General features: G+C 42.1%; 1 protein-coding gene and 1 long non-coding RNA gene across 3 annotated transcripts; both read left to right on the forward strand.

Annotated features, from left to right (window-relative positions):
* The first annotated feature begins 3,702 nt into the window (after window positions 1-3,702).
* LOC115147228 (uncharacterized) lies at window positions 3,703-4,927 on the forward strand. The gene is made up of 2 exons (XR_003866298.1): window positions 3,703-3,910; window positions 4,241-4,927. It is a non-coding gene; the product is annotated as an uncharacterized LOC115147228 (long non-coding RNA).
* Window positions 4,928-11,331: 6,404 nt separating this feature from the next.
* Window positions 11,332-25,820, forward strand: LOC115147229 (D-aminoacyl-tRNA deacylase 1). 2 transcript variants are annotated; one of them, XM_029689344.1, is made up of 6 exons: window positions 11,332-11,466; window positions 11,929-12,019; window positions 12,323-12,558; window positions 20,903-21,000; window positions 23,683-23,882; window positions 25,402-25,820. In XM_029689344.1, exons 1-5 carry the CDS (start codon window positions 11,424-11,426, stop codon window positions 23,839-23,841), a joined length of 627 nt encoding a protein of 208 aa, XP_029545204.1. In that variant the 5' UTR covers window positions 11,332-11,423; the 3' UTR covers window positions 23,842-23,882; window positions 25,402-25,820. The 2 variants fall into 2 exon arrangements, with proteins under 2 accessions (XP_029545204.1, XP_029545203.1); XM_029689343.1 differs by having other exon boundaries at window positions 11,333-11,466; window positions 23,683-23,850.
* The last annotated feature ends 1,909 nt before the right edge of the window (window positions 25,821-27,729 follow it).

A 27,729-nucleotide genomic window follows, 5' to 3' on the forward strand; every position in this document is an offset into this window, starting at 1 on the left:
CATTACTTTAAGACATTAAGACATAAAGGTCAGTCAATCCGGAAAATTTCAAGAACTTTGAAAGTTTCTTCAAGTGCATTCGCAAAAACCATCAAGTGCTATGATGAAACTGGCTTTCATGAGGACCGCCACAGGAAAGGAAGACCCAGAGTTACCTCTGCTGCAGAGTAAAAGTTCATTAGAGTTACCAGCCTCAGAAATTGCAGTCAAAATAAATGCTTCACAGAGTTCAAGTAACAGACACATTGAATTGCTGCAAATAAATCACTACTAAAGGACACCAATAATAAGAAGAGACTTGCTTGAGCCAAGAAACACGAGTAATGGATATTAGACCGGTGGAAATCTGTCATTTGGTCTGATGAGTTCAAATTTGATACTCCATCCAATCTGGTTTGCGCTTAGTGGGACTATCATTTGTTTTTCAACAGGACAATGATCCAAAACACACCTCCAGGCTGTGTAAGGGCTATTTGACCAAGAAGGAGAGTGATGGAGTGCTGCATCAGATGTCCTGGGCTTACAATGGTCCCGTGGTCCCGTGTGGCTCAGTTGGTAGAGCATGGTGTTTGCAACACCAAGGTTGTGTGTTCGATTCCCAGGGGGGACCAGTATGGAAAAAAAATTATGAAATGTATGCATTCACTACTGTAAGTCACTCTGGATAAGAGCGTCTGCTAAATGACTAAAATGTACAATCACTCAACCCAATTGAGATGATTTGGGATGAGTTGGACTGCAGAGTGCAGCCAGCAAGTGGAAAAAGGAAAAGCAGCCAGCAAGTGCTAAGCAAATGTGGGAACTCCTTCAATACTTTTGGAAAAGCATTCCAGGTGAAGCTGGTTGATACATGATTTTTGGTTAATACATTTTTGGTTAATACATGATTCCATATGTGTTATTTCATAGTTTTCATGTCTTCACTATTATTCTACAACGTAGAAAAAAGTATAAATAAAGAAGAACCCTTGAATGAGTAGGTGTGTCCAAACTTTTGACTGGTACTGTAAGTCTATGCTACTAACCCACAGTTTTGGGACATATTTCTGTGAAAACGAAGAGACTATATGAAATGGAGAAATTACAAGGAATATGCCAGGGGGTTTCGACTTGTGATGTTGAGGCTTGCATGGCATTTCATTCATGTGATGGAATTCTGAAGGGTATAAATCTCATGAGGTCGACAGAGACACATATGACTCACCAATGACTTGACCCTGTTTATTACAATTTTTACATTTTAGTCATTTAGCAGAGTGGGATCCATTCCGGGACGTGTTAGGGAAGGAGTTTAGGTGGAGCTTTCTCTCTCTCTATCTTTCTTCCAGTAAAAATAATAAAACATTGAGTACAATGAATTTTTCAATCAGCGATCACATAGCTGCTTTTATACAACTTTATACTTTATACAATAGTGATGCAAAATTGCATGAATATAATAACATATGAATCAGTTGTGTTAACAATAAAAAGTATTAACAATTCATAATAATATAATCTATAATTAAGTAAATGTATCATTTTAACTTCTCATTAGGCCTATTTATAAAGTGATGAACACTATGTAGAACCCTTCTTGCCTTCCAAACAATCATCAAAAAACCCTTTCTTCCAAAAACTGTTCTTAGTTCTTAGCATTGTAGTTGCAAAAAGATTCTGAAAAAAATAGCATACAATTTCAGACAGTGGAGAAAACTTATTTTTGCCCTGATTGTGGCACAGGCTTCAATCCAATTGGACATCAAAAGATACACATGAGGTCCCGTACAGGGGACAATAGATATCATTGCAGTCTGTGACATACTGTATGTTTGAAGTACACATGAGGACTCACAGGATAGAGACCATTTAGATGCAATGATTACAGAATGCTATATACACTATGTATACAAAAGTAATTAAATTAGTGGCTATTTCAGCCACACCCGTTGCTGACAGGTGTATAAAATCGAGCACACAGCCATGCAATCTCTGTAGACAAGCATTGGCAGTAGAATGGCCTTTAATGAAGAGCTCAGTGACTTTCAACGTGGCACCGTCATAGGATGCCACCTCTCCAACAAGTCAGTTCATCAAATTTCTGCCCTGCTAGAGCTGCCCCGGTCAACTGTAAGTGCTGTTATTGTGAAGTGGAAACGTCTAGGAGCAACAATGGCTCAGCCACAAAGTGTGGTAGGCCACACAAGTTCACAACACAGGACCGCCGAGTGCTGAAGCACCTAGCTCGTAAAAATTGTCTGTCCTCAGTTGCAGCACTCACTACCAAGTTCCATACTCCCTTTGGAGTTTTTATGTAACCTTTATTTAACTAGGCATGTCAGTTAAGAACAAATTCTTATTTACAATGACAGCCTACCCCGGCCAAACCCAGACGACGCTGGGCCAATTGTGCACCACCCTATGTGACTCCCAATCACAGCCAGTTGTGATACAGCCTGGATTTGAACCAGGGTGTCTGTAGTGATGCCCCTAGCACTGAGATGCAGTGCCTTAGACCACTGCGCCACTCAGGAGCCCTGAATGTCAGCACAAGAACTGTTTGTCGGGAGCTTCATGAAATGGGTTGCCATGGCCGAGCAGCCGCACACAAGCCTAGGATCACCATGCGCAATGCCAAGCGTCGGTTTGGAGTGGTGTAAAGCTCGCCGCCATTGGAGTCCGGAGCAGTGGAAACGCGTTCTCTGGAGTGATGAATCACACTTCACCATCTGGCAGTCCAACGGACAAATATTGGTTTGGCGGATGCCAGGACAACGCTACCTGCCCCAATGTATCCTGCCAACTGTAAAGTTTGGTGAAGGAGGAATAATGGTCTGGGGCTGTTTTTCATGGTTCGGTGAAGGGAAATTTTAACGCTACAGCATACAATTACATTCTAGACGATTCTGTGCTTCCAACTTTGCGGCAACAGTTTGGGGAAGACCCTTTCTTATTTCTGCATGACAATGCCCCTGTGCACAAAGCGAGGCCCATACAAAAATGGTTTGTCGAGTTCAGTGTGGAAGAACTTGACTGGCCTGCACAGGGCCCTGACCTCAACCCCATCGAACACCTTTGGGATGAATTGGAACGCCGACTGCGAGCCAGGCCTAATAGCCCAACATCAGTGCCTGACCTCATTAATGCTCTTGTGGCTGAATGGAAGCAAATCTCCACAGCAATGTTCCAAAATCTCTTGGAAAGCCTTCCCAGAAGAGAGGAGGCTGTTATAGCTGCAAAGGGGGGACAAACTCCATATTAATGCCCATGATTTTGGAATGAGATGTTCGACGAGCAGGTGTCCACATACATTTACTTTTGATACTTATGCATATTTAAAACCAAATACTTTTAGACTTTTACTTAAGTAGTATTTTACTTAGTGTCTTTCACTTTTATTTGAGTTAATTTATAAAGTAAAGTAAAGGTATCTTTACTTTTACTCAAGTATGACAATTGTGTACTTTTTACACCACTAGCAGTTAGTGGATTTCTGGGCAACAGGAGCCTCTGCTCATTAGTCATAGGATGACTAATAATGGAGTTGAATACACATCTAATACGTTTTATTTTCCATTAATTGCATGGCTATTATAATTTATTATGTCAAATGTCAAAATGCCTATGTAATTAAATTATTAAGTTAAGTTACTGTTTTACATTTCCATTCTTTATTTATGTTATCAGTTTATTTATTTTACCCCGGAAGTTATCGTCCAACTCGTTTTTTTCCTGGATTAATCCAACATGGCCGCGTCCTTGTGATTTACGATACATGTACAGTCAAGCTCCCAAAGGTTTTTAAACATGCAAATCAAAGAAGTAGTAAAGTGGAATGTACGGGTGTCTATGCTGTATGCTTTCGGTATATGGACAATGCTCGGCACATACGGATATTATCAGTACATGGGGCGCAATGAAGAAAAGCCAGGTAGGTTACTCGCCTCACAGCAGCTCAGGTAACGTTAGCTAACGCTGGCTAACTAACTAGCTAGCAGTTACAGTTTGTCTAGGTAGCTATTTATCTGAATAGCAATACCATAGCTACAGATCACATTATATTATGGACTGTTATTGAACAAGCGGCTAATGATTTCTAATGGAAGTGCTTCCAAAGATTGACAATATTGAATTTCCTTGACCTTGCAATTGTTGATAAGCTCAAGCTAGACTTGTATCAGAATTCAGCACAAATGTACCTTTTATTAAATTACAAAATTGCATGTTTAGTAAATTCTGTGTTCATCTTATCATCTTGCAGTCAAAGAAGAGAAGGAGGAACAACCTCCAAATCCTAGAGAAGTGACTATCCAGAGTGCACACATGAAAACCACCATCGTCTACAAGGAAAACTTTGTTCCTTATTCTACAAGGATATACAATTTTGTCAGCTCGCTCAGTCGGGACTCTGCATCGGCTGACAGCCAAGACAATACAAAGTAATGGTGAAAATTGACGTGAACTGATGCCATTGCCTGCCTAGGCTACCACATTTGAGATGTGTGTCGCAAAATACTTAGGAATGAACACTGTAAATTGTATATTGGATATATCTCTGTGTAAAATACACTGACTGAAATTATTTGTCACTTGTACAATGAATTGAAATACCACAGTATCCCTCTGTTCGAGAACCCCTCTGCAAGCCTTGAAACCCTCTCTACCTACACTGCACACGTTCTCAATGCAAAGTGTAGACAACATCTGGCTGTTGAACTTCTAGATGTGGCAGTGATAACCTGTCCTGTGCATTGCTGCTGGATTACATTCAGTCCAATCAGATTTTTGTTGCAAAATTCTGAAATAGGAGCATAACCTTTTATACAACTAGCAGAGTGTCTGACAAGCTGGCCTATATCATGCATGATTTTCAGCACTTCAAGATTAAATCAATAAAACTTCTGTCAAATAAACTTAGTTTGTAAATTAAGTGCAACTGCTAATTCAATGTTTGCTGTTGTCTGTGTTGATCACAGTAATGTAATATCCATGTATCTGAGGACACACTACACATTAGCCTGTTATGATCTGTGGATTGTGTCTGGATGATAAAATTGGGGAAGTATCGGTACCACTCGCAACTTTTTAATTGGAGACAACTGTTAGCGGTAAAATATTTTACAGTTGAAAATGTTCATGATGTGAAGAGGGAATTCAACAATTCTTGGAGGGTAGTGAAAGTAGATTTTTTTTTAAAAGCCGCCTATCCTGCTGTGTTAGTTTTCCTTGCCTGCTGCGTTAGTTCTCCTAACCTGCTACGTAAAGTCACTTCTGTCCGTAGCTGAACTCCATCTAGCCACAACCATAGAAGCCACTGGATAAAGCAGATGCTTCTTAAGCCATACCACCAAGAGTAACTACTACTACTACTACATTTTAATCCCTGATGAAGGTTAAAGCCTGGTTAATAAAAATTTGTTTTTATCCACATACAGTCAGGTCCAAAGTTATTGACACCCTTGATAAAGATGAGCAAAAAGGACTGTATAAATTAAATAATACAAATATTGAGCTATAATATTTTATGCTAATACAATTGCTCAGAGAAAGAGGTTTTGTTTAACAAGTATATATATATTTAAGATAAAGGTTGAATTTCATGTCTCCCATGTTTTCAATGCTCCAGCATCCTCTCCTTGTGAGGATAATGACACTGAGCCAACTCTGGATGGTTCTGACTTAGAAAATGTGGACTGCTACAAATACCTAGGTGTCTGGTTAGACTGTAGACTCTCCTTTCAGACTCACATTAAGCATCTCCAATCCAAAATTAAATCTAGAGTCAGCTTCCTATTTCGCAACAAAGCCTCCTTCACTCATGCTGCTAAACATACCCTCGTAAAACTGACTATCCTACCGACCCTTGACTTCGGCGATGTCATTTACAAAATAGCCTCCAACACTCTACTCAGCAAATTGGATGTAGTCTATCACAATGCCATCCGTTTTTATCACCAAAGCCCCATATACAGTTGAAGTGGGAAGTTTACATACACTTAGGTTGGAGTCATTAAAACTCGTTTTTCAACCACTCCACAAATTTCTTGTTAACAAACTATAGTTTTGGCAAGTCGGTTAGGACATCTACTTTGTGCATGACACAAGTCATTTTTCAACAATTGTTTACAGACAGATTATTTCACTTATAATTCACTGTATCACAATTCTAGTGAGTCAGAAGTTTACATACACTAAGGTGACTGTGCCTTTAAACAGCTTGGAAAATTCCAGAAAATAATGTCATGGCTTTAGAAACTTCTGGTAGGCTAATTGACATCATTTGAGTCAATTGGAGGTGTACCTGTGGATGTATTTCAAGGCCTACCTTCAAACTCAGTGCCTCTTTGCTTGACATCATGGGCAAATCAAAGGAAATCACCCAAGATCTCAGAAAAACAATTGTAGACCTCCACAAGTCTGGCTCATCCTTGGGAGCAATTTCCAAACGCCTGAAGGTACCACGTTCATCTGTACAAACAATAGTACGCAAGTATAAACACCATGGGACCACGCAGCCGTCATACCGCTCAGGAAGGAGATCATCATCTGTCTCCTAGAGATGAACATAAAAAGTAGCCTTCCACAAGCTTCCCACAAGAAGTTGGGTGAATTTGTTGGGTGAAAAGTGCAAATTAATTCCAAAACAACAGCAAAGGACCGTGTGAAGATGCTGGTGGAAACGGGTACTAAATATCAATATCCTCAGTAAAATGAGTCCTATATCTACATAACCTGAAATGCCGTTCAACAAGGAAGAAGCCACTGCTCCAAAACTGCCATAAAAAAGCCAGACTACGGTTTACAAGTGCACATGGGGACAAAGATTGTACTTTTTGTAGAAATGTTCTCTGGTCTGATGAAACAAAAACAGAACTGTTTGGCCATAATGACCATAGTTATGTTTGGAGGAAAAAGGGGGAGGCTTGCAAGCTGAGGGGTGGCAGCCTCATGTTGTGGGGGTGCTTTGCTGCAGGAGGGACTGGTGCACTTCACAAAATAGATGGCATCATGAGGGAGGAAACTGGTGTGGATATATTGAAGCAACATCTCAAGACATCAGTCAGGAAGTTAAAGCTTGGTCGCAAATGGGTCTTCCAAATGGACAATGACCCCAAGCATTCTTTCAAAGTTGTGGCAAAATGGCTTTAGGACAAGAAAGTCAAGGTATTGGAATGGCCATCACAAAGGCCTGACCTCAATCCTATGGAACAGTTGTGGGCAGAACTGAAAAAGCATGTTTGAGCAAGGCCTATAAACCTGACTCAGTTAGACCAGCTCTGTCAGGAGGAATGGGCCAAAATTCACCCAACTTATTGTAGGAAGCTTGTGGAAGGCTACCTGAAATGTTTTACCCAAGTTAAACAATTTAAAGGCAATGCTACCAAATACTAATTGAGTGTATGTAAACTTCTGACCCACGGGGAATGTGATGAAAGAAATAAAAGCTGAAGTAAATCATTCTCTCTACTATTATTCTGACATTTCACATTCTTAAAATAAAGTAGTGATCCTAACTGACCTAAGACAGGGAATATTTACTAGGATTAAATGTCAGGAGTTGTGAAAAACTGAATTGGAATGTATTTTGCTAAGGTATATGTAAACTTCCAACTTCAACTGTACTACCTACCACTGTGACCTGTATGCTCTCGTTGGCTGGCCCTCGCAACATATTCATCGCCAAACCCATTGGCTCCAGGTCATCTATAAGTCTTTGCTAGGTAAAGCCCCGCCTTATCTCAGCTCACTGGTCACCATAGCAACACCCACCCGTAGCACGCGCTCCAGCAGGTATATTTCACTGGTCATCCCCAAAGCCAACACCTTCTTTGGCCGCCTTTCCTTCCAGTTATCTGCTGCCAATGACTGGAACGAATTGCAAAAATCCCTGAAGCTGGAGTCTTTTTTCTCCCTCACTAACTTTAAGCATCAGCTGTCAGAGCAGCTTACCGATCACTGCACCTGTACACAGCCCACCTGTAAATAGCCCACCCAACTACCTCATCCCCATATTGTTATTTTTTTTGTTGCTCTTTTGCACCCCAGTATCTCTACTTGCACATCATCATCTGCACATCTATCACTCCAGTGTTATTGCTAAATTGTAATTATTTTGCCACTATGGCCTATTTATTGCCTTACCTCCCTAACCTTACTACATTTGCACACACTGTATATAGATTGTTCTATTGTGTTATTGACTGTACGTTTGTTTATCCCATGTTTAACTCTGCATTGTTGTTTTTGTCGCATTGCTTTGTTTTATCTTGGCCAGGTCGCAGATGTAAATGAGAACTTGTTCTCAACTGTTCTACCTGGTTAAATAAAGTTGAAATATATATACACTGCTCAAAAAAATAAAGGGAACACTAAAATAACACATCCTAGATCTGAATGAATTAAATAATCTTATTAAGTACTTTTTTCTTTACATAGTTGAATGTGCTGACAACAAAATCACACAAAAATAATCAATGGAAATCCAATTTATCAACCCATGGAGGTCTGGATTTGGAGTCACACTCAAAATTAAAGTGGAAAACCACACTACAGGCTGATCCAACTTTGATGTAATGTCCTTAAAACAAGTCAAAATGAGGCTCAGTAGTGTGTGTGGCCTCCACGTGCCTGTATGACCTCCCTACAATGCCTGGGCATGCTCCTGATGAGGTGGCGGATGGTCTCCTGAGGGATCTCCTCCCAGACCTGGACTAAAGCATCCGCCAACTCCTGGACAGTCTGTGGTGCAACGTGGCGTTGGTGGATGGAGCGAGACATGATGTCCCAGATGTGCTCAATTGGATTCAGGTCTGGGGAACGGGCGGGCCAGTCCATAGCATCAATGCCTTCCTCTTCCAGGAAGTGCTGACACACTCCAGCCACATGAGGTCTAGCATTGTCTTGCATTAGGAGGAACCCAGGGCCAACCGCACCAGCATATGGTCTCACAAGGGGTCTGAGGATCTCATCTCGGTACCTAATGGCAGTCATGCTACCTCTGGTGAGCACATGGAGGGCTGTGCGGCCCCCCAAAGAAATGCCACCCCACACCATGACTGACCCACCGCCAAACCGGTCATGCTGGAGGATGTTGCAGGCAGCAGAACGTTCTCCACGGCGTCTCCAGACTGTCACGTCTGTCACATGTGCTCAGTGTGAACCTGCTTTCATCTGTGACGAGCACAGGGCGCCAGTGGCGAATTTGCCAATCTTGGTGTTCTCTGGCAAATGCCAAACGTCCTGCACGGTGTTGGGCTGTAAGCACAACCCCCACCTGTGGACATCGGGCCCTCATACAACCCTCATGGAGTCTGTTTCTGACCGTTTGAGCAGACACATGCACATTTGTGGCCTGCTGGAGGTCATTTTTCAGGGCTCTGGCAGTGCTCCTCCTGCTCCTCCTTGCACAAAGGCGGAGGTAGCGGTCCTGCTGCTGGGTTGTTGCCCTCCTACGGCCTCCTCCACGTCTCCTGATGTACTGGCCTGTCTCCTGGTAGCGTCTCCATGCTCTGGACACTACGCTGACAGACACAGCAAACCTTCTTGCCAAAGCTTGCATTGATGTGCCATCCTGGATGAGCTGCACTACCTGAGCCACTTGTGTGGGTTGTAGACTCCGTCTCATGCTACCACTAGAGTGAAAGCACCGCCAGCATTCAAAAGTGACCAAAACATCAGCCAGGAAGCATAGGAACTGAGAAGTGGTCTGTGGTCCCCACCTGCAGAACCACTCCTTTATTGGGGGTGTCTTGCTAATTGCCTATAATTTCCACCTGTTGTCTATTCCATTTGCACAACAGCATGTGAAATTTATTGTCAATCAGTGTTGCTTCCTAAGTGGACAGTTTGATTTCACAGAAGTGTGATTTACTTGGAGTTACATTGTGTTGTTTAAGTGTTCCCTTTATTTTTTTGAGCAGTATATATATATATATATATATATATATATATATATATATATATAAATATATATATATATAAATACATATATATATATATATATATTTTTTTTTTTTAAATGTAAATGTTTTATGAGATTGGAGAACACTTTGGTCGGGATCTTTGACCATTCCTCCATACAAAATCTTTCCAGATCATTGATTTTCTTGTGTGTGCTTGGGGTTATTGTCTTGCTGGAAGATCTATTTGCGGCCTAGTTTCAGCCTCCTGATAGAGGCAACCAGGTTTTTGGCTAAAATGTCCTGGTACTTGCTAAAGTTCATGATACCGTTGAAGTTAACAAGTGCCTCTAGACCAGTGGAACCAAAATAACCCCATAACATCCAAGATCCACCGCCATATTTTACACTAGTTCTGAGTTACTTTTCTGCATACTTTTCCATGTTTCAATGCCAACACCACCACTGGTGTGTGTATCCAAAGAGCTCTATTTTCATGTCATCTGACCATAGCACTAGTTCCAATCCAAGTGCCAATGCCGTTTATCAAACTCCAGGTGGTGCTATGGTCAGATGACATGAAAATAGGCTAAGTGTCGTTATCCTCGCAAGAGGAGGCTGCTGAAGTATTGAAAACATGGGTGCCATTTTGACCCCAATCGTTTATTTTATTACTTGTTAATTTGAAACAAAATATTTTTCTCAATTCTATTAGTATAAAATAATTTTGGCATACAATATACAGTAGCTAAGTATTTGTTTTATTTATTTTATACAGTCTTAATTTCTGCCAAAAATGTTGGTTCTGACTGTATATCCCTTTCATACACAGACCAAAATCATCACACTGATTTCCCATACATGCTTTTTAGAACCCGCTCTTTTTGTATATCTGAAAGGGGTAAAAATAAACATGGTAAATTAAAAGCCACCTGAAGACCTAGTCATGATTCCTGCATTTTCACAGACCCTGTAACCAAAATACAGGTATCGGGTCTGTGTGAATGGTGCTCTGCTTTTTTTCAGGTAAATTCATTAACCTTTCCATTGTTTAACACCTCCCTAATTTGAAATGCAAACAGGCCCAATGGTTTAACAACACCTTACCCTTCCAATGTGCCAGTTATCCACTGACATGTATAAAAGGGGTACAGTATACTGTCTGCAAGAAAATAGTAAATAAGGCACTGTTTGAAAGGGGGTCAACATTGCCTAATATATATTTTATTTTTTACAGGTAATATACCACATTTTCTGTCTGAAATGGGTATTACACTGCCCTCCAGGAGTTGCTGAATTTCCTCTTCATTTTGTACCGTAGGTTTTTGGGACAGATGTTCAAAACACTAATTTAACCCCAGGAATCAGTACAGAAGGTATTTTTAGCACTTTCATGCTGTCTGATATGGTTAGCAAAAGTTATCTACTGTACTCCCAACTGCTGCCGCTAGATGCCTCTGACAACGCAGCAACGTTTCATGGGAAGTATGACGTATGTGCACCACTTCAATCTGATTCATTCTAGCGAGCGAGCTAATCAAAACAATGAAGGCAATCATTCAAAGAGTGACAACAGCGAGCGTGTCAGGTGAGTAACGCTATCTACTTATTATTATTTTATTTCTATATCGGCCATAGTGTCAAAGAATGACAGTTCTTCGCCGGTAGGCATGTTGCAGGCAGCACAGAGGACTGCTAACGTTAGCTACAGTAGTTTGGTAGCCGCAAGGCTATCCAAGAAAATATATTTATAAAACACTTTTTCAGTGGTGTAAAGTAACTTACTTAAGTAAAAACACTTTAAAGTACTACTTAAGTCGTTTTGGGGGGATCTGTACTTTACTATTTATATTTTTGACATCTTTTACTTCTACATTCCTAATGAAAATAATGTACAATTTACTCCATACATTTGCAGCCTACTACTACTTGCAAGACTGTCAGTGTGTGCTAGATTAAGCACACTTTTTGAGGAGGATGTGTCTGACAATGAATAATGAAAAGGACAATTATTTAATTGATTTGATCATTCTGTCCTGTGTTGTCACAGTGGGAGAGGTGCCCATCAGCTCAATAGGCAGAGGACTGTGTGTGTTGCTGGGTATATCCATGGAGGACACACAGAAGGATGTTGACTACATGTGAGTGTGGGTTCATTCAGTCACAAAACATTGTCTTTGCACTACGGTAGCCCTTCTCCTACATAGGCAGGGCATAAGGGCCAGGTCAGGTTTATATCTGTAATAAGAAGTTGTAAGACAACCGTAGTATTCACTTAGAGCTATTCTTTTGTATTTAGCCCAATAAGTTTTGAACATCTGCACAAAATACTTGCTCACTCCTATAGCCATCTCCTTTGTGACCCCAACACACAAATATTCTAATAAATGAATTATATATTTCAATGAATTCTACGCCCCAACATTAATTTCTCTACTTCTCAGGGTTCGTAAGATCCTCAACCTGCGTCTGTTTGACGATGAGAACGGACGGGCGTGGAGCAAAAGCGTCATGGACAAGGAATATGAAGTCCTATGTGTCAGTCAGTTCACTCTGCAGTGCATATTAAAGGGTAACAAGCCAGACTTCCATGCTGCCATGCCTGCAGAGCTGTCTCAGCCCTTCTATAATAACATCCTGGAACACCTGAGGAGCACCTACAAGCCTGAGATGATCAAAGGTGGGTGAACACACAGGACTAAATAGAAAACGATATTACTATGGGTGAACATCATTGACTCCTCTCTGGTTATGAGGGGATGGGTTAAATGCGGAAGACACATTTCAGTTGAATGCATTGAGTTGTACAACTGACTAGGTATCAGTTTTCCCTCTAAGCTGCGTACAGCTCCCATCAGACTGCTGCGCAGACAAAATATCCGTCCAGCCAGAGAAGCATGAGTTTGAACTTCACTCACCTTTCTTGAGTTTTCCCCTTTAGTTAACACTATCAACATGTCGCTCTACTGTGGGAGTTGTGATCGAATCAACGCAATGTTAACCAATTTCAATGTAACATACCGACATAAAACAAACTATTCAAGACTTGGTATGCAAAACTAACTGTGCAAGATATTTTCTTGTAGGCAGAGCGCATTGGAGTAGGATTCTATAGTATTGACAGGCAAGACTCAGGCCTGTACTCTACACAGACCAGTGCGCCATAACTAATCAGAGCTGCAGTAGGCCTATATGCAAGTAACCATTGCCATATATGGATCTGTGTCTTTCATTTTGAACTGGACCGTATTTAGGCTACAGTATGAGCGGTCGTGAATTGATGTGCTTGTTTTGAGATCAGACGAGAGCTATGTAGCCACCTGTGCGCTTTTGTTCATAGTCTTTGCTAGTTAGTGAGTTATTAGCCCAGTTATAGCTAATTTCTAGTCAACAATGGGGGAGTGGTTGCTTCCTACAAGAGCACAAAACGTGTACATTTCTTGACATCTTTGAAAACGAGTCAGGTAAATGGCTTTTTTTTTAGGTCTTAAAAGGGGGCAGTGTTGTATTTTGAGACAATAACCAGAGCATAGCTTAATTTGTTTGATTCTCTGTAATAATGGTATGGAAATAATGTATTTTATTTTGAAAAGTGGTTTCTTGCCTAAAAAAATCACAAGTTTCAGTCACCTCCTTGTCTGAATGACAGGTGTATAAACAGGTTAATGTCAAGCCCTGCATGTTTTTTTTTCAATAGTCACATGGAATGTAGACTTACATTGAACACCCTACATTGGCTGCTACTGTAGGCTGAATGATAGAACAGCTATTTCTGTGTAAAAATGTTTTGGGATGCATTTTTTTCTCCATTGTTTTTGATGGTAGGCCACTCGGGAAGGCCTACATTATGATCAAATAGCCACAGTAGGCTACTTGACCACTCTTACAACTGTAACTTAAAGCAGGTACAACCTCAAGTGTTCACAGTAAACGCGCGCCGGAAGTTTCACAGAATTTTCCCAACCAGTTTGCGCTAAGCAGATCTTAAATTTGCACAGTGCCCAACATTTTTGGAGGGAACATTGCTTGCTACCCCATTTCCTTTTCTCACTATGGTGTTGAACCAAGCTGAGGTGTGTGATGTGCTGACCTGGTTACGCTTCCACTTTAGTTGCTGGAAAGGACAATGTGAACAGATAATATCAGAGCCAGCACTATAGGTCGGGTCAGCGCGATAGTGTGAAAAGGGTACAAGAATACAGTAGGCTACACACACACTAGGCCTATACACTGAGTGTACAGAACATTAGGAACACCTGCTCTTTTCATGACATAGACTGACCAGGTGAAAGCTATGATCCTTTATTGATGTCACTTGTTAAATCCACTTCAATCAGTGTAGATGATGGGAAGGAGACAAGTTAGAGAAGGATTTTTAAGCCTTGAGACAATTGAGACATTGATTGCAGATGTGTGCCATTCAGAGGGTGAATTGGCAAGACAAAAGATTTAAGTGTCTTTGAACAACATATGGTAGTAGGTGCCAGACGCACCTGTTTGTGTCAAGAACTGCAACGCTGCTATGTTTTTCACGCTCAACTGTTTCCTGTGAGTATCAAGAATGGTCCACCACCCAAATTACATCCAACCGACTTGACGCAACCGTGGGAGGCATTGGAGTCAACATGGGCCAGCATCCATGTGGAACGCTTCCGACACCTTCTAGAATCCATACCCCGACACATTGACGCTGTTCTGAGGGCAAGGGGAGGGGGTGTTCCTAATGTTTGTTATACTCAGTGTATATTACAATATCACTATATCTATCTACTGGTCTGGGCTGGGTGAGCGAGACACTGCAAGATGAGCCATATATAGAGTTTTTAAAATAGACTGCTATTGAACAGAATTTCACATCCAGTGACCCAAAAGTGTCGAGGACACTTTACTGTGTAGGCAGTTTGTGGGCGGAGAGAAATGGACTCTCATAAGTCACTCTAAATAGGAAAAGCCTAAATGAAGAGATCATTTTGATACCTTGGGTATTTAATAAATATGTAAAAGGATCGGCATTGTTCTAAGTGTGTGGTTTTAATATTTAATAGCATTGGGTCAATGTTTTGCTCGATCAGGGTAATGATTGCAAAATGTCATTTGTTCAAGCAAAGAGGTGAAGCTAAACTGAACAAAAATATAAACGCAACAATTTCAAAGATTTTACTGAGTTACAGTTCATATAAGGAAATAAGTCAATTAAAGTAAATTCATTAGGCCCTAATCTATGGTTTTCACATGACTGGGAAGGGGTGATGCCATGGGTGGGCCTGGGAGGGCATAGGCCCACCCACTCAGAATGAGTTTTTCCCTACAAAGGGGCATTATTACAGACAGAATTACTCCTCACCGCCCCCCTCAGATGATCCCGCAGGTGAAGAAGCCAGATGTGGAGGTGTTATGCGGTTGCGACGCCGGTTGGATGGACTGCCAAATTCTGTAAAATGACGTTGGAGGTAGCTTATGGTAAAGAAATGAACATTCAGTTATCTGGCAACAGCTGTGGTGGACATTCCTGCAGTCAGCATGCCAATTGCACGCTCCCTCAAAACTTGAGTCATCTGTGGCATTGTGTTGTGTGACAATTTTAAAGTGGCCTTTTATCGTATTCAGCACAAGGTGCACCTGTGTAATGATCATGCTGTTTAATCAGCTTCTTGATATGCCACACCAGTCAGGTGGAAGGATTATATTGGCGAAGGAGAAATGCTCACTAACAGGGATGCAAAGAAATTTGTGCACAAAATTTGAGAGAAAAAAGCTTTTTGTGCGTATGGAAAATCTCTGGGATATTTTTATTTCAGCTCATGAAACATGGGACCAATTACATTACATTTTATTTTTGTTCAGTGTAATTGATAGCCTAAGGTCAATATCTCAAACACCTGGAGAACAATAGTGAATAGAAGGGTTGCTGTTCATAGCCTGGGGAATTGAGACACACGCTTAAGGCTTGACCAGGGTTAGGGTTGATAAGCCAATGCACTCCTAAGTGAAACAGCCTACACTACAGGGTCACATGCAGTAGCCTTTATCCTTAAGGCCACTCAAGACTTGAGTCCTGACCTGAAAGGCTCGGAATCAGTTGAATCACCTGCTTTCCTGTTGAAACAGAGGTTACATACATAAGGTCATAGTTCACAGTGCACATCTTATGGTGGTTCCACACATCTAGATAGGGGGTGTTTGTTTTCAGGCCATGTTTGGTGGGGAATTGGGTCTATAAGGTCATAGTTCATAGTTTTTATTTTACCTTTATTTAACCAGGTAGGCCAGTTGAGAACAAGTTCTCCTTTACAGCTGCGACCTGGCCATGATAAAGCAAAGCAGTGTGACACAAACAACACAGAGTTAAACATGCAATAAACAAATGTACAGTCAATAACACAATATAAATATCTATATACAGTGTGTGCAAATGTAGTAAGATTAGGGAAGTAAGGCAATAAATAGGCCATAGTGATGAAATAATTACAATTTAGCATTAACACTAGAGTGAAAGATGTGCAGAAGTTGAATGTGCAAGTAGAGATACTGGGGTATAAAGGAGCAAAAAAATGAATAACAATATGTGAATGAGGTAGTTGGGTGGGCTATTTACAGATGGGCTGTGTACAGGTGCAATGATCGGTAAGCTGCTCTGACAGCTGATGCTTAAAGTTAGTGAGGGAGATATAAGACTCCAGGTTCAGTGATTTTTGCAATTCGGCCAAAGGAGGAGTTAGCGTTGGGGATGACCAGTGAAATATACCTGCTGGAGCGCGTGCTACGGGTGGGTGTTGCTATGGTGACCAGTGAGCTGAGATAAGGCGGGGCTTTACCTAGCAAAGACTTATAGATGACCTGGAGCCAGTAGGTTTGGTGACGAATATGAAGCGAGGGCCAGCCAACGAGAGCATACAGGTCGCAGTGGTGGGTAGTATATGGGGCTTTGGTGACAAAACGGATGGCACTGTGATAGACTGCATCCAATTGCTGAGTAGAGTGTTGGAGGCTATTTTGTAAATGACATCGCCGAGGTCAAGGATCGGTAGGATAGTCAGTTTTACGAGGGTATGTTTGGCAGCATGAGTGAAGGATATTTTGTTGCGAAATAGGAAGCCAATTATAGATTTAATTTTGGATTGGAGATGCTTAATGTGAGTCTAGAAGGGGAGTTTACAGTCTAACCAGCTAGAATATGTGGACAACTACAAATACCTAAGTCAGAACCGTCCAGAGTAGTGATGCTAAACAGTCGGGCGGGTGCGGGCAGCGATCGGTTGTTGAGCATACATTTAGTTTTACTTGCTTTTAAGAGCAATTGGAGGCCATGGAAGGAGCATTGAAGCTCGTCTGGAGGTTTGTTAACACAGTGTCCAAAGAAGGGCCAGAAGTATACAGAATGGTGTCGTCTGCGTAGAGGTGGATCAGAATCACAAGCAGCAAGAGCGTCATCATTGATGTATACAGAGAAAAGACTCGGCCCGAGAATTGAACCCTGTGGCACCCCCATAGAGACTGCCAGAGGTCCGGACAACAGGCCCTCCGATTTGACACACTGAACTCTGAGAAGTAGTTGGTGAACCAGGCGAGGCAGTCATTTGAGAAACCAAGGCTGTTGAGTCTGCCGATAAGAAAGCCTTGGCCAGGTCGATGAAGACCGCTGCACAGTATTGTCTTTTATCGATGGTGGTGTTGATTTCGTTTAGGACCTTGAGCGTAGCTGAGGTGCACCCATGACCAGCTCGGAAACCAGATTGCATAGCGGAGAAGGTATGGTCGGATTCGAAATGGTTAGTGATCTGTTTGTTAACTTGGCTTTCGAAGACTTTAGAAAGGCAGGGTAGGATAGATATAGGTCTGTAACAGTTTGGGTCTAGAGTGTCTCCCCCTTTGAAGAGGGGGATGGCCGCGGCAGCTTTCCAATCTTTGGGGATCTCAGACGATACGAAAGAGAGGTTGAACAGGCGAGTAATAGGGGTTGCAACAATTGAGGCAGATCATTTTAGAAAGAGAGGGTCCAGATTGTCTAGCCCAGCTGATTTGTAGGGGTCCAGATTTTGCTGCTCTTTCAGAACATCAGCCGTCTGGATTTGGGTGAAGGAGAAGTGGGGGGGGGCTTGGGCAAGTTGCTGTGGGGGGTGCAGAGCTGTTGACCGGGGTAGGGGTAGCCAGGTGGAAAGCATGGTCAGACAAAATGTTATTGAAATTCTCAATTGTCGTAGATTTATTGGTGGTGACAGTGTTTCCTAGCCTCAGTGCAGTGGGCAGCTGGGAGGAGGTGCTCTTATTCTCCATGGACTTTACATTGCAAAGGTTATGGTGGTTCCACACATCTACATAGGGGGTGGGTTTGTCAGGCCATGTTTGGTGGTGAATTATAAGGTCGTTGGTCACAGCATAGAAATAAACATTGTTATATTACATTTTCGGGGCGGCAGGTTGCCTAGTGGTTAGTGCGTTGGACTAGTAACCGAGCTGACAAGGTAAAATAAATCTGTCGTTCTGCCCCTGAACAAGGCAGTTAACCCACTGTTCCTAGTAGAGGTCGACCGATTATGATTTTTCAACGCCGATACCGGTTATTGGTGGGCTTAATCGGCCGATTTTTTTTTTTTACCTTTATTTATTTGAATGAACACTTATTTTAACTTAATATAATACATCAATAAAATCAAATTAGCCTCAAATAAATAATGAAACATGTTCAATTTGGTTTAAATAATGCAAAAACAAACTGTTGGAGAAGAAAGTAAAAGTGCAATATGTGCCATGTAAGAAAGCTAACGTTTAAGTTCCTTGCTCAGAACGTGAGAACATATGAAAGCTGGTGGTTCCTTTTAACATGAGTCTTCAATATTCCCAGTTAAGAAGTTTTATGTTGTGGTTATTATATGAATTATAGGACTATTTCTCTCTCTACGATTTGTATTTCATATACCTTTGACTATTGGATGTTCTTATAGGCACTTTAGTATTGCCAGTGTAACAGTATAGCTCCCGTCCCTCTCCTCGCTCCTACCTGGGCTCGAACCAGGAACACATCGACATCAGCCACCCTCGAAGCAGCGTTACCCATGCAGAGCAAGGGGAACAACAACTCCAAGTCTCAGAGGGAGTGACGTTTGAAACGCTATTAGCGCGCACCCCGCTAACTAGCTAGCCATTTCACATCGGTTACACCAGCCTGATCTTGGGAGTTGATAGGCTTGAAGTCATAAACAGCTCAATGCTTGAAGCACAGCGAAGAGCTGCTGGCAAAACGCACAAAAGTGCTGTTTGAATTAATGCTTACAAGCCTGCTGCTGCCTACCACCGCTCAGTCAGACTGCTCTTTCAAATCATAGACTTAATTATAACATAATAACACACAGAAATACGAGCCTTTGGTCATTAATATGGTCGAATCCGGAAACTATCATCTCGAGAAAAGAAAAGCTTTTCCTTTCAGTGAAATACGGAACCGTTCCGTATTTTATCTAACGGGTGGCATCCCTAAGTCTAAATATTCCTCTTACATTGCACAACCTTCAATGTTATGACATAATTACGTAATATTCTGGCAAATTAGTTCGCAACGAGCCAGGCGGCCCAAACTGTTGCATATACTCTGACTCTGCGTGCAATGAACACAAGAGAAGTGACACAATTTCACTTGGTTAATATTGCCTGCTAACCTGGATTTCTTTTAGCAAAATATGCAGGTTTAAAAATATATACTTCTGTGTATTGATTTTAAGAAAGGCATTGATGTTTATGGTTAGGTACAGTTGTGCAACGATTGTGCTTTTTTCGCAAATGCGCTTTTGTTAAATCATCCCCCGTTTGGCGAAGTCGGCTGTCTTTGTTAGGAAGAAATAGTCTTCACATTTCGCAACGAGCCAGGCGGCCCAAACTGCTGCATATACCCTGACTCTGTTGCAAGAGAAGTGACACATTTTCCCTAGTTAAAATTAAATTCATGTTAGCAGGCAATATTAACTAAATATGCAGGTTTAAAAATATATACTTGTGTATTGATTTTAAGAAAGGCATTGATGTTTATGGTTGGAGCAACGTGTACCTAAGCGATTATATGCAATGCATGACAGGCTAGATAAACTAGTAATATCATCAACCATGTGTAGTTAACTAGTGATTATGATTGATTGATTGTTTTTTATAAGATAAGTTTAATGCTAGCTAGCAACTTACCTTGGCTTCGTACTGCATTTGCATAACAGGCAGGCTCCTCGTGGAGTGCATTGTGGTGTAACTCTCGTGGTTAGAGTGTTGGACTAGTTAACCGTAAGGTTGCAAGATTGAATCCCCGAGCTGACAAGGTAAAAATCTGTCGTTCTGCCCCTGAACAAGGCAGTTAACCCACCGTTCCTAGGCCATCATTGAAAATAAGAATGTGTTCTTAACTGACTTGCCTAGTTAAATAATGGTAAAATAAAAAATAATATTTCATTATATGGGTCACAGTGCAAGGGTTATGGCGGTTCCACATTGGGGTAGTTTTCTTTTATCAGGTCGTAGTTGGTGATGGTGTTTGGTGATGAATTGGTTCAAGCCACCGGGGAGAAGGTGTACTGGAGGAACTCTGTGTCCCTGCTTGTAGTGGGACGCAAGCTCTCTAATTAGTCTTCTCACTGCCAAGGCCCAATCGCCTGAGCGAGAGAAAACGAGATGATTCGGCTCTTTTTAGAACACACCACCCAGCTACCGGTTTCATGGGCAGATGATGTAATAAATCGAAACATACCTGGACCAAAGGGGAACATTTAAGTATTAACTTCCTGTCTTATTGTATCTTAACACCCTCTACCCCCATGTCCCTGTTGTACTGAGATGCCACCTGCTTATAAATCATTGATATAGATTAATATGCACAATAAGCAAACTGCAGTGGCTGTTACTGGATGGAAACATTGAGTGTTGTCATTTATATTGGCCTATAGAGGAAGGGGGAAACAAAGGAGGATCCTAGATCTTCTAACTGTTTTAGACTCATGTAGATGTATTAAGGTTAACCTTTACATTTTCCTTTTGTCTTGTGTTTTTAGACGGGCAGTTTGGGGCCTACATGCAGGTTCACATCCAGAATGACGGACCAGTCACAATCGAACTGGTGTCCCCTTCTGCTCCCATGGACCCCAAACAGGTACAGTTGTTGTTGTTGATGCTGTTGATTTCTGCAAGCAGGAAGTTGACCCATGTTGTATGTATTGCTAGACTATATTTGTTCTAAATCGTTCAGACGTTCTCTCAGCACTCACTGTCTATCCTGCTATACTCCAGCAGGTGGAGCTGCAGGCCTAACTTCTCCTTGTAGTAACAGATGGAGAATGGACCATGATCAACATGCAAACCTGCACTATTGTTTTTCTTAGTGCAGTGTTAGTCAACCTCTGGTCCATGGACCGGCACCGCTCCCTGAGATGTGGCTTACTGGTCCCTGAGATAGCTGTCAGACATTTAGTTGGTCAGTTTTTTGTTGTAATTGTAGTCCCTGGCTTCAAGGAGGAGAACCATAGATTTGCCGGTCACGGATACAAAAACCAATCCTGATACTGTAGATGTGTACTGATTATCCCATGAATCTGTCCTGCTCTGTCCCAGCACCCCTCTGGCCTAGCTGAAAGACCACTGATTGACCAGAAGTGTCCAGAAGTGTGTGTGTGGGGGGCGACATAACATATGATTGGCAGGCCAGGGCGAGGAGGGGGGGGGGGGGGGGTGCCGCCACCGCATGGGTGCCCCCGCTCTCTCCACTGGGATCAGGGTTGACTCCTGAGTCACTGTGCACTCTGTTACCATGACGACGGCCTCTGCAGGGGAGACTCAGGCCATGCTGGCTAAGAAATATATTTGAATGTGGAATAATGATTTATGAGTTCTGATGTGTAGCCTAAGTAGTGACAAGTTCACCCACAATGTTATATTAATAATGGATGTCCTCTCTTAGGGCCAGTTTCCTGGACCTAGATTAAGCTCTGTCCTGGACTATAAAACAGGCTCAATCTAAATTCTCCATTGAACATGCTTTCAGGACTAGGCTTTATCCTGATCCAAGAAACCAGCCCATAGTGTATTACTGGGCATCTGTTTTTGAATGGTAAACTATGTTAAAAGTCATTTCAGGTCATTTTAAGTGTATTTTAGGCAATGTATCCATCTTTAAACATGACAAATGGATAACCATTGGGTAACATTGCTGATTCCACAGTATCTCCCAAAAGCCTTGATGAATGTGTTACACCGCCACATCTACTTGAAGACATCGCGCTATGATACAAACTTAGCAGAAAGCAGTCAGGTCCACTCCAAATAGCAGCAGCCATGAGGGAGTAGGGACATCCCACCCTGCTTCTCCTAAACCGTCCGCTTCACATTGTATTTTATTCAAATCAAATCAAACTTTATTTGTCACATGCTCCGAATACAACAAGTGTAGACCTTACCGTGAAATGCTTACTTAGAAGCCCTTAACCAACAGTGCAGTTCAAGTAGTAGAGTTAAGAAAATATTTACCAAATAAACTAAAGTAAAAAAATAATAAAAAGTAACACAATAAAATAACAATATCGAGGCTATATACAGGGGGTACCGGTATCCAGTCAATGTGCGGAGGTACAGTGAGTAATTTGAAATTGTAGTGTTTTAGGTATTTGTGAATTGTTGAAGACTTCCTGAATGTGATTCCAGTCACTTCTGGGTTTGCATGCGTGGTCTTTGTGTGTGTAAACTTGGCTGACTGCTCGGTCCAATGGATGTAAGCGGCAGTCCTCAGAATTTTAATCTAGTCTGTTTTGGATATTTGGGATGTTGTTGTGCAGTTAGAGGGGAGTATGCCAAGACTGAGAGGATCACCAGTCAACTGGGGGAGCAGCTTAAACACACACAGACAGACACAGACAGACACACACAAAGACACTTCCTTTCTATGAATCAGAAGCTTTATCGGATCCTAGGAGAGGGACAACAGAGCCTTTCAAACAATACCATTAAGTTATCCTGTTTCTATTGTTCAGTGAAAGTAATTTTGAATACGAAACAGTGGTCTTAAACACTGAAATGTCATGTGATAATTTTTATTGGGGGTGTTCAAAGCAACCCAACACCCTGGGTAAGATGGTATCATTGCTTGCTAGCTAGCTAACCCCGATGTAATTTGTACAGGGATAACTAGATACATGGTGGTTTTTTAGTCTTATTCCCTTTAAATAATTAAGAGTTTGTGGGATGTTGTGGCTTTAGCATGACATTTAAGTCATAAATATTTCCTGTGTCGCTCATGAAAGTTTTAGCATGTATGTTTACAAACCTTTTCAGGGGTAGTTGTGTTCCTTTTAGTGTAGGGTGGTTGTTTACTCTTCTTTGAGCAGAACAGAGATAGCTGCCACAGTAGTTTTCTCAGAGAGGAGTTCAATAGATTAGCCTCGCAGCTAGCCGTAGATGGTGAGTGAATGGGAAGATGACTCGGCTCTTTCTGAGTGTGACCGCTTTATATTGTCAGGACAGTCAATGCTTCATCGAAATGGTCATGGGTTCCGAAAATAGCAGCACAGTGAAACAAAGCTCTGATGTTTATTTCTCTTTCTTGTTCTGCCCTTTTCTTTTCATCTTCTCTTCTCTTGTTTTACTGTAGCCAATTATTTGATACAGTTAGTTATACATAGCTAGGTCCCTGGGTTTTTCTTGGGCACGTGACTTGACCAGTAAAAACAGGTCGCGTGACCACGAACAACTCAGGTCCCTACTAATTGCATTAGATCAATCCAAGTTTTGTCCTTCTCTTTTTAACCCTTTACCCCCGGCCTCCCCCCCCCCCCCCCCCCCTCAGCTTGCTAAACAGGAGAAACAGCAGCAGAGGAAAGAGAAGCCGCGCTCTAAAGGACCCTTGGAGTCAGGCAGGGAGAGGGCCGCCCCGCGCCCCAGAGCACAGGACCCTAACGCCAGCAGTGGAGCAGACGGAGACGTGTCGTCAGAGAGGGAGACCTAGGGCAGCACGGTGAGCCTGGAGTCACCCAACCTGCTGTACTGGTAGTGCTGTATTACTTATACTAAAAATGTACAAATAAATAACCAATAAAGTTGTCCTCTGTTTTTGGAGGGTTGATGTCGAGTCAAAGTAGTGGTATCTAGTGCTGTATGTATCTGCTACAAAACGCTTTATGTCACTGGTCCTTTATTCCAGCTTCTGGATTTCCTCTCTGTATTTATTGCACACATACATGGATGAAATAGAACCACTTCAATCCACATTGGTGTATGTTGTACTGCACATGGTCCTTGGTCGCTCCATGTTATTGTTGACGTTGTAGGGAAATTCAGAAGGCTGTTTCTTATACAAGTCTTCAGATCTCCGGATTAGAGGGCTTTGCTCTTATTCATCCCTAGCGTTTGTTTACTAAAAACAGAGAAGTGGAGTCACTGCGTTAGTCAGTCAGCCCGCCCCTGCTTGCTCGCGTGAGCGAGCCTGTGTTGTGGTGTGTTCGCGACTACGCCTTACCCCGTGTTGGGGTCAAAAACGCAGTGACCCGTGGTGGAGTTGGTGTGGCATCAGAGCGAACACACCACCACACGACGTCACTACTGGGTGACGTATCCTCTCTTTCATAACCATGCACATACACTTACACACATAATGCATTATACACACACACGGTACATACAATATATGTAATTTAGAGACACAACACACACACTCCATGTCCCTCATGGCTCTTCATACTCAGCCTCCGGCGGTATCCCAGACTCCCCGGTGGTGAGGACACTGTACTCCCCTCACTTTACGAGACAAAAAGAGAGAAGGAAACTGGAGAGGGGGGTAGGCTGGGTAAATATGCCGCAAGACATCAGCAAGGCCTCCCCGAGATGGTTGCATAAGGCCAATTTGTCTGACAGAGAGCGAAAGGGGAGGGAGGGAGGGAGGGAGAGAGGGAGGGAGGGAGGGGGGAGAGATTGAGAGTTGTTTTCATTTTTCTCTTTCGGGGGGAACGCAAAGGCAGCAGTTCTCTGTGTGATAAGCGAGCTCAGACTTGAACTTGAAGGTAGAGAAATGCTCACTCTCCTCCTCATCTATTCCTCTCCTCTCTCTCGCTTCCTCAGTTCCGTCGCTTCATTTTTTTAAAGGGGAACTTTGTCTCCCAGAGGTTTGCTTACTATGACTTAAACATGAGCAGTGTGCACCACTGTGTGTGTGTGTCTCAGAATGATTAGAGTCATTTTGTGACAAGTCTTCGTCCTATCTTCCCTCACTTCCTTCCTGCAATGTTCTATTTAAATGAAATGTTCTTGTGGTTCTGTTACTGCAAGACTCCCCCTGCTCTTTACACAGCCACCACTCCTACTAATGCTACTGTGTCCAATACTGCTGTGTCCAATACTGCTGTGTCCAATACTACTGTGTCCAATACTGCTGTGTCCAGTGCTGCTGTGTCTAATGGTACTATGTCTTAATGCTACTAACAGTCTATACAAGTTGCTCTGGATAATGGCACCTGCTAATTGATATTCTATATATGAATATACTGATAACGATGTGCGTTCTATCTTATAGATTTACTATATTGATGATGGGAGGAGCCAGAGGAGCCCAGTCTGCCAAAATGGACTTCATCTGCAGCGACTGTGAGACGTGAGTCTGGACTGTCCTCCTGGAAGAACGTGTGGGCCTCTTCATCTTTCTCTACAACATTGGCTGTCTCTGCCTTGTACCCTCTGCCACTGTCTTCCTCTACTCAAAGACATGGAACCTTCCACCCAAAATCCAAAGGCACCTATGACAGAGAGGGCTAGTGGCATCACAAGATGGAGATGTAGGACATTCTCTCACCTTACTTTTGTAGTTCTTGTCTTAATAAGGACAACACATTTGATATTTATGAATGTTGTGAACATGATATGCTATACTGCTGTTTAGTGGATTTGAATGTAAATGTTGTCATTTTATAAAAGAAAACATGGTGTGTGGACGAATGCTGTGTTTGTTGTCTGTGTGTGAGTGCATACATGCGCTATCCTTGTTCTTGGATGGTCTGAGGGAGGAACACACCAACCTTCCCATTGAACACAAATACCTTCAAAACTCCAGTATTTAGTTGACAGAGCATCTATTCCTGGCCTACAGGAACTGCTGTGCCCTTGCAGCATGACGTTGTGCTGGGATGAGATTTCTCTCCGTGTTTATTTCTGGTTGAGAACAGAACAGGAGGAAACTGAGAAACAACGTCAGGCTCTGGAGATATGATATGAGGAGAAGACAAGACATGACCCAAATATGTCTGGATCTACTGTGGTTTTTAGGGGGCTCTACGCTTTAGACAGTAGACAGCCCCGACCTATGTTTCATCACAACAGGGAAAGTGACTGCTGGATTATGGATGTAGATACCAAGACAGTACAGCAGAAGTGATGAAAGCCATTTTGATTTTAATGGTGCATAGTTGAGACTGTGTATTGGGGTCCCTACTGGCAATGACTCATTGATGGTGGAGGGGGGTATACTACAGTTTGTGTGTGAGTTGTTCCGTCTTTGATAGTGTTTCATTGTGGATCTCAGTACTGTACTACAAGTGTGCACTTCCGTGTGTATCACCTTCCAGGCCTTTGGAGCTGTGTCTGGGCGCGGTGTCAGTTCAGTTGGACATGGGAAAGTGGGTTAAATTCCAGGCATTCTGCTACATCTGAGACTGCTACAGCGTTTGGGATTGTCTGTTTCTTTCGGAGGCTTTATCTTGCCTCTCATGTGTGAGCCAGTCTCTTGCCAAACCCCACTGGCTATGGAAAAAACAATTTAACTGGATTTAATTTGTTGCCCCCCCCCCCCCCACTTCCCTCCCTCTTCCCCCTCCCCCTCTTTCTTTTCTTTTGTGCACCTCTGAGACTTTGGGAATTCATCTTATTTAGTATACTAAATAACTCCATGCCCGGGTTGAGTGCAGGATTCCGCTCTACAGGTTATAGGCAATCGTTCATTTCAGGGATGGTTTTATGCATAAAACCACATCTGGGTCGCAACCGACAATTTGGTTGTGTGTGTGATGTCTGGCTCTTGTTTCTCATGTATTTTCTCATGACAGTACAATGGCATACTTCCTTCTGTGGTCAGGTAGCTTATAAGATACTAGTGTGAGAGGACAAACCATCTGAGACATAAAGCACTATCTTGTTTGTTGCATTATTATGCTACTTTTTCCCCTTAAATTTCTCTCTCACACCACCTTTTGCCACCTCTTTATATTTTTTCTCTCTCATTCTCTGGTTCTCTCTCTTGTTTCTGGTTCTTTCTCTCTCTCTCGTTCCTTGACTCAAAGGGTTAAAGGAGGCACAATGAAACCTAGTTGCTAAGAGCCCTAACCACTTTTTCCACTCTTGCTGGAAACTTTCCAGTGCTATTTATAAGAAAACGCAAACAATCAAACTCACAATCAAGAATGACTGTCAGAATTAAGATATTATGCTAAAATTATAAGTGTCCTAGAAACCTATTATTTTTTTCATAAATTATGTGAATACCCTGATATAATTTGTTTGGAGGAAAAGTTGCCTCATTTCATATTTACTTTATGTGAAGCCTTTCACTGGGCTAGGCCTGTTTATTCAAAGCATGCATGTCTAATGATAGTAAATAACATCAAGATAGTTATATTTCCCACTGTAAAGTAAGTCCATCTTATTTGATGACATAGATATACATTAATGTAAAATTCATGAGCAATGCATTCATTGATCTATTATGTAACGTATGCATAATAGCCCATAGCCTACTCAAATATTCTATAAGGTGGCCTGGGCACAAACAACTTCTGAAGATACAGTTGAAGTCGGAAGTTTACATACACTTAGGTTGAAGTCATTAAAACTCGTTTTTCAACCACTCCACAAA

The sequence above is a fragment of the Salmo trutta genome, chromosome 14 (assembly GCF_901001165.1).
Source record: "Salmo trutta chromosome 14, fSalTru1.1, whole genome shotgun sequence".
Classification (NCBI taxonomy): domain Eukaryota; kingdom Metazoa; phylum Chordata; class Actinopteri; order Salmoniformes; family Salmonidae; genus Salmo; species Salmo trutta.